The following is a 10,534-nucleotide window of genomic DNA, read 5'->3' as shown; positions in this document are numbered from 1 at the left end:
TGTGAAAGGTTATTACTGGGGCCTCTCATCATGTTAGCAGCCCACTCATTGGGGCCCTCTAGTGGCCACATCACGGATCCTTTAACCTCGTGGCTTTTCTGACCCAGGTTATTGTCAGACTTGAGAGCATTTCTGCAGCAGTATAAGGATTCTTCAAGAGTTTTCAGGGCAGACTGAATGAGATGAATGTGTTTTAGGTCATTAGTAATGATCTTAAAGTACTGCTTTTTGCTGAAATGTGAAAGAAATCAAATCATGAATAAATATAATATCAGAATCCTTTTTTAATTTTTTTTTATTTATTTAAACCCTTACCTTCCATCTTAGAATCAGTACTGGGTATTGGTTTTAAGGCAGAAGAGCAGTAAGGGCTAAGCAGTGGGAATTAAGTGACTTACCCAGGGTCACACAGCTGGGAAGTGTCTGAGGCCACATTTGAACCCAGGACCTCCCGTCTCTGGGCCTGACTCTCAATCCACTGAGCCACCCAGCTGCCCCCCAGAATTCTTTTTTTAGAGGAAAAATCAAGAATTGACTGCCTCAAGATTACCTGAACCACATGTAATCCAAGGCTTCCACAGTCTGTTTCTACCCTGCGTGTTCAGTCTCCTTTCACATTTCTCTGATTCAGCTGCAAAGGCACAGAGCCTTCAAGTAGTGAAGGGCCTCTTCTGTCTTAGCACTCTTCCCCTTGGTTGTGTCATTGACTCTCACAGCTTCGCCTACCCCCTGGGATCTGAATTCTCCCCAATGTAGCTCTAGTCCCAACTGCGGCTAAGCATCAGCACCTCACTCGCAGCTGCTACGGTGATCTTGGCCATTCCTCAAGCTCTACATGGAGTTCAGTTTTTATTGATCGGGTAGGGTCCTCTGTTCCCTGCAGGATCAGATCTAGAATTCGCTGACTTTTAAAACCCCCACGCCCACTTGTTTACTTATCGTTTCAGGCCTTAGCCTGCCCTAGTCTCTGGTGCCAAGTCATTTCCCCCTTCTCTAAGGCTGGCTCCTCCCTGGCCAAGTCCCTCCCCCCTCCTTCCTTACCAGGGCCTCCTGCGGGCTAGCCACGTTTCTGCAGCCTCCTGCCCCTGCTCTGAGGTCTGGTCCGATTCGTCACTGCGAGGGAGGGCCTGGAACCCTGGTCCTGTGGGCCTGCCTCTAGCTGATCTGGGTCTCGACTCTAATAGGGTCCACACGCTCCCTTGTGCCTCACGCATCCTCGGGATTTCTGACCGGCCAGGGGGCAGGGCCCAAATGTGAGCCTTCCCACCCTGCCATACACCCGAAGCCTGCCTGGGCAATGCGGAAGGCCCGCCCGCTCCGTCACTAACGAGCTCGTTCCTTCCTGCTTCCTCGGCTGCCCTTTCGGCTCCATGTTCTCGCCCGCTGCCTGACTCATCTCGGAATCCATCTCCGGGAGGTCCTGGTGATGGCGCCCTGCTCAGTCTCCTCCGCCGCTGCCTCCAGGAGGCTCCCTGCTGCCCCCTCAGACACTCTGGTGCCCTGGCCTGCTCTTCCTCTCTCCAGGCCTTCGATCTTGTCGCCACCCCGCCTCTGGTCCCAGGCCTCATCAGCCCTCTCTCCATCACTGTTTCCAGGCTCCTCTCCGCCGCCTTCTTTCCTCGGCCTCTCTCCTCCAACTTCATCTGGGAGGCCGAGGCCTTGGCCCCCTGGTCCTCTTGCTCGTGTCCCGGCAGGCCCGGGCTCTGCAGTCCTCCCACCACGGAGTCTGTGCCACAAAGGCACGATTTCTCTTCTCGCTGGGGACCCCCCAGCAAGAAGGCCATCATCGTGTCCCCCTTAGTTAAGCCACTCCCCCACTCCAGTGGATTGTTCCAAATGTTTGTTTCTCGTCTCCCCTGACCCTCTTAGCCGAGGCCCACAATTCATCCCCCCGTTAAAGGCATTGTTTGTGGTGCTCCCCGTCTCCTCTGTCCCATCGGCTTCACTCTCGTTTCCCAGAGATGGACCTTCCTCTTGCCAAGGCCAAGCCCTCTGCCTGGACCCTAGATGTGTCCCCCTTCGTACGGGACCCCGCCACCCTCCATTTCATACCAGCTTTTTAAAAAGTACCAAATGAACTTCATACATTCCTTTCACAGCTGTCTTCCTTGTCTGTCCTTCAATTTGGACTTCCCTGTTTTATTCTTATTTAAATTTTTTCCCAGCGCCTTCCCTTTTTTTTGCATCCCCAAACTTTCCTTTTCTATCTCATCCTCCTCTGCTTCAAAACTAAGAAAACAGATACCCTTGTAACAACTACATAGAATCAATCAAAATTAATCCATACAGTAGTGATGTCCAAAAGCGTCCCTGTTTTCTGTGCATCCGAAAAAATATTTACATGGCCCTGCCTTTATTGCATTAATTCTCTACTCCATTAAGAAGCTGAAAGAAAATGAAAACCGTTAACAAACACACAAGATGAATGCACGCAGTGGCCACGGTCACAATCGAGGGCCCTTGCTGCACCTTGAATACGCCACTTCTCGGGCAGGAGGGGGGTCCCCGGGAATACTCATTTTTTCCTTTCAGTCTGTTTATAGCTATCTGTATCTTTTGGAGGATCTCTAGAATTACGATCATTTTTGATACTAGTTGATTTGCTCATCAATCTCGTTTTAGTTACTTGAGCCTGTCTCAGGCCTCCACTCCGTCCTCTGATGCACTTTTGGTTGGCGTGGTTCGCCCTAGATTGCCTGAATTGTCTCTCTTCTCAGGCAGGCCCATTTGAATGTTGGAGGTTTAGGCTGTTGGATCTTCAGGATCCTGCCTGGGGAGTCAGGACAGAGCACTCACCTGGGCGCTGGCCAGAGGAGTGCTTGGGACTTCCAAGTGGGGCTGGGCAGTCTCCCTAAGTCCTGGCAGCTGCACTGGCCATAAGCCCCCCCCCCCCCCCCCCCGATTCCCTTAAGTGCTTCTCTTGCCTTTGCAATCTGGAAAATTATTTCATCATTCAGCTAACACTGCTCTGAAGTGATCAGTTTTCCCTTTTTTAAAATTTTACTTAAACCCTCACCTACTGTTCTGGAATCAATACTGTGTTTTGGCTCTGAGGCAGAAGAGTGGCAAGGGCTAGGCAATGGGGGTCAAGTGACTTGCCCAGGGTCACACAGCTGGGAAGTGGCTGAGGCCAGATTTGAACCCAGGACCTCCCATCTCTAGGCCTGGCTCTCCATCCACTGAGCCACCACCCAGCTGCCCCCTTATCAGTGTTCTCTTAACTGCCAAGTCTCCTGCTCTTTTATTAGTCCTTAGAGAGGGCCATAGGTCACTGATATCCATACGTGATATTCTCTCCTGAATTCTGTGCCACAGCTCTTGGCTCCCCATAAACTGTGGGTTTCCATCAAGGCTTTGTCCAAGGCTCCCTTTTCTTCTACCAGTTCCCAGCAGTTCAAATAGCATCTCTTTGAAGGTGCCCAATTTCCTCTTCCTGAGTTTGCCCTGAACTACTTAAGGCCTTTTGGACATCTCAAACTCAGTTAAGTGAGTCCTTGGTTTCTGCTTGTCTTCCGGATCTCTGCCCTGGGCTTCCTTCAGGTCAAATCCCACTCGAGGCTTTTTCTTCTGCACTTGCCTTCTGAATCTCCTTTAGAACGTGAACTCCCGAGACCAGGATTATTTTTGCCTTCTAAAAAAAATCTCTACAGTGCCGGGCATGTAACACTTACTGACGGATACCTGTCTGAGCCCCGATCTATACCCTACCTAAGCAGCGGGCGTCGTGGTGAGAAAGTTGTATGTTGTCAATCTTATGGCTCTCTTCCCAGTTCTCTGCCTGTCTGCTTCCATCACCACTTTGCACTCGCGCTTCTTCTCGGGTCTGACTTCCTCTAGGCCAGCGTTGGTGAAGGTTTCCAAGCTCGTGTGCCCAAACCGCCCCTTTTAAGCTGCCTATGAGCGGAGGGAGGAAGCGCTCGCTTTGGGTTGTGGAAAACGTCCTCCGGTGCAGAGCAGCACCCACGCCGGCACGTCACCAACGTCGCTCGAGGCTTTCAGGATGGCGCCTTCCGTCCCCTCAGTCCAAGGATGTGTTTATATGTTAGCACACGAGTCTATCACTCCTGTTTTTGAGCTGCCATTATCTAATGAGTACTATTTAAACTAGTCTTCCTGCCTTAAACTCAAACTTTCCTCCATGATAACCAATTTCAAAGTGGATCACGTACCATTTCCCATCTTTTCTTTTGTTCATCATCCCTCGTGCTTGGGATGTGCTCACAGTGCCCCTCCTCCCCATTACTGCTAACATTTCTTCTTCTGAACCCCACATAGGGAGCCATTTTCTCTATCAAACTTTCCCCGATTCCCACCAGCTAGAAGCGACAACTCCCACCTCCAGTTTTTTGGGACACTTTGTTTGGATCTCTCCTTTGTTTTCATTCCATGATACCTCGGTCTCCTACTTATTCACATACATGCTGGAGCACTACATGAGGACAGGGAATAGGTCTTACTTCCTCCATTTCCCCAGGCCTCAGCACCAATTCTCATAGAGGTGTCAACAAATGCTGGTTGGATGGAATGGAGTCTAACCTGCTGCAGAGGGAAATACTGCAAGGGTCTGCTTGCTGTGAAAGAAAAAAAACCCATCTAGTCTGTCTATCAGCGGCTAAAATTTGAGTCTCGTTCTGTAGAATATGATGCAATTTTCTCTGAACTGTTTTATCACTGTACATTGTATCTTCCTCTGGTTATTTTATAAACATGAAGCCTTTGAAACAGATAGAGTGATATCTTGCTACAGTTTGCCCAGAAAGAAACACACTTATTAAACCCCAAGCACCTTAAGGCGTCAGAGCTGATGACGGTGTCCAGCCTCCAACATCAGATGAGCCCTGTTTAATGCCAGCCTACAAACACCTTTTTGGCCTTTTGTCTTCTCCATATAGATCGTTGTTTCCTTTCACAGTAAACATCTGAGACTTCATTAAAAGGTAAGAGTAGAAAGATAAAAATACTTATTACCATGAAAGGCAGTGTGGCAGGATAGAAAAGCCTGGCCTTAGACAAAAAGACTTGGGTATGGACAACTAGCTGAAGAACTTGGGGAAGTCCCACTTCCTTGTATTCATGCCAGGGCACTTGATAAAGTACAGAAACATTTTTTACATCAGTGAGTGGAAGGAACTTTTATTTGGGGAGTTTCCTATATTATATACTCACAAGACTTTTCTAATAACAGCAAAAAATGATGAACAACACCTGTCTGTCTTCTTAGGTTTTAAGAGTTGGAAGGGATGGATCATGTAGTCTAACCCTCTCATCTTACAGATAAGGAAACTGAGTTTCAGGTCAATTGATTTTATCCTACTTTATGCAGGTAATAAGTGATTTTCTGAATCTAAATTTAATTCTCTTTTCACTACATGAGACTAGTGACCTCTTAACAGAGCAGGAAATCTGTAGGGTCAGTTGTATTTCTCTAATATCTGAAAAAATGACCTGGCGGTTCTCTAAAAGGGACCACTGGTTTTTATCCCTTTTCATATGACAAAAGTGATCATTTTTATTTATCTCTATCTTTTATTAATTTATATGTCAGTCTATGACAGTGATGCTAAACCTTTTAGAGACCATGTACTGTACACCCCCCCTCCCCTCCACAGGGGAGTGAGAAAGGGCTCCCATTGGCCTGCTAGGCAGAGGGGTGGGTGATGTGAAAAAATGTCATCAGGCAGGGTAGAAAGGGGAAGGGAGCAGCTCTACCTGAGTCCCTCTGGCTTCCTAGTAATGAACTCATGGGGAAGGGTGGTACATGTGCCCATAGAGTGATGTGTGCCATAGGTTTGCCATCACTGATCTAGGATATATATATATATAACCCTACTACCTTCCTTGGCAACTCACTTTAATGGCTAGGAGACTTTTATTAGACAATGTCTTATCTAACCTAAATCCTTTGTGTTGCAATTCAATCCCATTCCCCTTCCTTCATGTGATCAGTTTTGCCACCTGGGACATACTTAAGATTATTACATTTCCCTCAGAGCACCCTTCATGTGAAGTCATCCAAGTTTCTCCAAGACTAAATTTCCATTCTTGTGGCTGAACTGCATTTATAATTCAAGCAGGGTTTCCTTTAATTTAGCAAGAAGGTTGAACCTTTCTTCTAGTCAAGAAAAAGTTTCCCTTTTGCTTAAGAGTTTATAAACTATAGTTTTCTGGTTTCTCTATTTTTACATTGCATTTCTCCTGAGCCTGAGGGTGGGGTATATGAAAAGGGAGCTCTAAATGTTTCATTGCTCATTAAAAGCTCCAACTTTTGTTGGGATATCAAGTTATATGAAAAATAGAATTGGTTGTTTTATCAACACAAGTAGTTTCCTTTGAAAGGTAGAGACATACCAAAGCCATGTGTTCTTGGCTATATTTGATTGGTGTGCTTCACTTGCAAAAGCACTATTTGTTATGGTTCTCCTCTTCCTAGAAGTGAATAAATGACAACTTTCCTTTATCTTTCACTTTTTGACTTTCAATTTATCTTGCCTTGGCTGCCTGCCCTAGTGGCTTGCTAAGCACGGTGTGTCACCTAACTAAGGCCAGCTCAGTGTGCAGTCTCAGCAGGTCGCTGTGGGTCTTCTTTTCTTGTGTGATTGGCATTCTGCTGCCAAACGCCACGTCTTCTTTTTAAACAAAAATCAGTCAGTCTATATAATCACATATTTCAGGAGCCAAACATTCCTGAAACTAAATTCTGTCAACAAACTCTTAATGGAACCATCAAACCTGATTAATCTAAATCACTCTGCAAACTCCATTTTTATTTGGATTAAAAAGCTTCAGATGAACAAAATGATGGTACATACATATCATGAGACTGGTTACCACTTTAAACCTTTTGATACAGAGGTAAGGATAAACCAACCATGACTATAACCAGGTCTGAAAACGTTTAAGCTGAAAAGTCACCAACACCAATTTTGAGATTTTGCACAAATAAAGTTTTTTTTTTCCTTTTGAAGGGGAAGGGATGTGTATGTGTGTGTGTGTGTGTGTGTGAGAGAGAGAGAGAGAGAGAGAGAGACAGAGACAGAGAGAGAGAGAGAGAGAGAGAGAGAGAGAGAGAGAGAGAGAGAGAGAGAGAGAGAGAGAGAGAGAATGCAATTAATGGCTTTCAACCAGTTGACTGAAAATACATACACTATTTTAATCTATATTCTTACTTTGCATATAAACCCAATTTTCTCCCATACATACTTGCACTTTAAAAATATTACAATGCTGTTTAGGCCAACATATTTTCCACAGCCATACAAACCAGAGGTTCTAAAAACCACAGGAAAAATGTGTGGTTATTTAATTATTTTTTTAATCACTTGAATTAGAAAAAAATTTTTTTTTGGTTAGGTATGAAATTCTAGACTGCAGACCTCAAATCCTATCCCCTAAATTTTTACTGACATTCTCCACAGAAATACACAGAAAGACATGATTCTAAAATAAATACACAGTTAAAAACAAAACAAAACAAAACAAACTTGATTGGGCCCATTAAGTAGCCTCAATGGCACTGCTCTGCATGACCTTAAAGGAGACCCAGGGTTGATTTGGTTAGTTCTTACAGTGACACTGAAGCTGGTAAAGGGGTTGAAAAAGGAGTGCTTTCAGCTTCCAGTGTCTTAGATAATAACAGCGACCATTCGGTTTGGTGGGAAAAAAAAGGGAAAAAAATAAGAAAAAGGGAAAAAAAGTGTTTCTGAGAAGCTCCCCAAAGCAGTCTTATCTAGGCCTCAAAGAAAATAAAAGCAAAACAAAATAAAAAAAAATAAATAAATAACTTAACTAAAATTAATTCCAGGCTCTTTGGTGTAATTTTGTTAATGTCTAGGAATAAAAGAATCCGATTTTAATATACAGTCCATGATGGTGGTTGGATGGCTCAGATAAACAAAGAACTAGGACATGTTCATTATCTGATTTAGTTCAATGTCTTAATCTTTGTGGTGAAAACAGCAAAAACTCTAGTCACTGAGATGTATTCTAACAAAACAGCAACATAAATCTTTAAAAAAAAGTGTTTAAATTACTTCAAAATACTTGATGAAGATTTAGATCCAGTGGTTGACTACGGCAGTTATGACGGCCTACTGTACTTAAGTATATATAGAGACAAAAAGAGTTTCTCTGCTCTACACTCATGATTTAAGAAGAATGGCATTTAGGCATCGGGGTAGTAATGCCTACCTAAAAAAAAAAAAAGGAGTTCTTCTGGGGTTATGGTATGATAAAACCACTCAAAAACACGAACACCTCCTTCCCCCAAAGTAATGTGATGTAGTTTATAGCAGCATGTGAAAGCTTTGTCCAGCTGCCTGGGCAATTTCCTGGATAGATGCTCTAAAGGTAAGCTGCCACCTGAAGAAGGTTTACTATCAAGTTAGACAGGGAATAAAGTATCTCTAAATTAATGTGTAATGGGATCTGTGTGGCCTTTTCAGAAAGCATTTTCTTAAATAGTGATTTTTCCCCCAGCTCTAAATGCACTTATTACCCCCTGAAATTCAAAAATTTAAGCTAATATTAAAAATATTTCTGAAACAGAAAAGTTGCAGCTCTTAAGTTTTTGGCTGAAAATGTATAGCAAGTCCTAAATGGTAGAAAGTTACAACCTTGAAACTTGGAGAAAAAAATACCACGCACAGGAATGAAAAATGGGAGGAAAAAAAAAGGATTGAGAGTAATTGATTCTCATAATTTCATTTTCAGTGAAGATATCACTTTTACACACTGCTGTATTTTATTTTTAAAGCAAGGGTTATATGTTTTAAAAATCACCTCCATCTACCATAATACTCCAGTGTGAATGTAAATGCTTTTTAATATCTGAATTTGAAAACTTCACAAGATCTAACAGAACATGTGGAGACAAACTGGGAATTCTTTTTAAACAGTTGAAAATATTCTACCCATTCACCTGTTCAGACTCCACAAGAGTATGCAGGTTTTTTATAAAGGTCAATTGTAGACCGACATTCAATGAAGCACAAGAAAATGTGCTCGCTGGACTGGACTGGTCTAGGGCAGATGCAAACTTCAGAGGAATGCCTGGTTCTCCATTAGGTGGCTACTGATTGGATGGAAGCCTCTACAAATCTGTTGAATCTCTAATATTTCTTTTTGAAAAAGCATTTCAATTCACCTGTAAGCAATGGTTTCTGCTGGAAGTGCCTTAAAACACGCAGGCACGTGAACAGACATACTCTTCTACAATGTAAACTAGGACTAACTTCACATTTCATTGTCATTTTAAACTAATTTGTAAACAGTTTTTTTTTTCATGGTTTTTTTTTGGTCTGTTTTTCTTTTATAAAAAAACCCCAATGGTATCAGATCCATGGCAACAAGTAAAAAGATAACTCCATGTCTACACATACAACCAAATATGAAACTGGCTTTCAAACAAAGGAAACATATGCAAAAAAATCTTTGTGTATTTGATAAAGTCAACTCAATATAACAAAAACAAATTGAAATATGCTTATTAAAAGTGTCCTTATATAAAAATGGTCTTGCAATGTACAATAAAATGCAATAAAAATTATTGTTTTGTTATCCCCCCAGTAACTAAAACAGCTATTGTTCCACAAAACTCTTTATGTTTGTATCAAAGAAAGTAATTTATGCAATTAAACATTTTCTATGTTGTATGCTTGGCGAATGTTAAGGGTATCTCGAAGCATCAAATCACGAAGGCGCCAGAGGGCATCTGCCATGGTAGTGTGGGCCCCTTTACTTTTCAGCCAGTGTGAAGGAAGGCGGCTTTCTTGTTCTTTTGATAGATGAACATCTCGTCTTCGGGCTGAGAAGTAAAACAGAGTGATCACCCAACCCCAGTTTTCATTTTCTTAAGGTTTACCACATTTATTAAAGTAGGGAACAAAGTTTGCAAAGTTTAATTATAGAATATTTCCAAGCCCATTTTCCATATCATTTCAGTTGGTGTCTATTACAGAGAACTCATTAAAAATTCTAACTACACCACCTGGCAGCTAGCCGTGTGCCCAAGAGGGAGTGAAGACTTTTGGGTCTCGTGGGCCCCCATCTGTAAAATGGGAGATGATGATTCACATTTCTATAGTTACTTGAAGTTGACAAAAACCGTTTTTCTCTCATTCTGTAAAGGAAGTATATCAAGCCCCTATTTTACCCATTTTGTTCAGATAATTAAATTGAGGCTTGGAGAGGGTTAGCTGACTTGCCGAATCACATGCCTAAGTAAATGATGGAGCTGTTCTAATTCAAAGTCTAATGTGCTTTCTACTTCAACTCACTCACCAACTATCAAAACCAATACCTTAGAGAGCTGCCATAAGGAAAACATTTTGTAATCCTCTAAGTGCTATATAAATGATTTCTTTTTCTTATTATTAATAATACAAAGCAATGTCTTTTAATGGAATTCTGTATTATTTAACCGAAAAGATAACCAAAAGTCATTTTTTACTTCTTACAAAACAAAAGGGATTGAACACAAAGTGAAGCTGATAATTGATTTTCTTGAGCAGTTATCACGCTGGTCTTTCAAATTTAT

At 42.5% G+C, this 10,534-nt stretch overlaps 1 protein-coding gene across 50 annotated transcripts in view; it reads right to left on the bottom strand.

Annotated features, from left to right (window-relative positions):
- Window positions 1-6,733: 6,733 nt before the first annotated feature.
- Window positions 6,734-10,534, bottom strand: part of PBRM1 (polybromo 1) — a 144,543-nt gene continuing 140,742 nt past the window's right edge. For all 50 annotated transcript variants that reach the window (XM_016424578.2, XM_007500485.3, XM_007500490.3 and 47 more), the window contains one exon: window positions 6,734-9,802. In XM_016424578.2, the coding sequence (XP_016280064.1) occupies window positions 9,630-9,802 (173 nt within the window). In that variant the 3' untranslated portion in view covers window positions 6,734-9,629. The remainder of the gene's footprint in view (window positions 9,803-10,534) is intronic.

This window comes from Monodelphis domestica, chromosome 7, assembly GCF_027887165.1.
Source record: "Monodelphis domestica isolate mMonDom1 chromosome 7, mMonDom1.pri, whole genome shotgun sequence".
Classification (NCBI taxonomy): Eukaryota; Metazoa; Chordata; class Mammalia; order Didelphimorphia; family Didelphidae; genus Monodelphis; species Monodelphis domestica.
The sequence above is the reverse complement of the archived record's forward strand: the minus strand, read 5'-3'. Positions and strand labels throughout refer to the sequence as shown.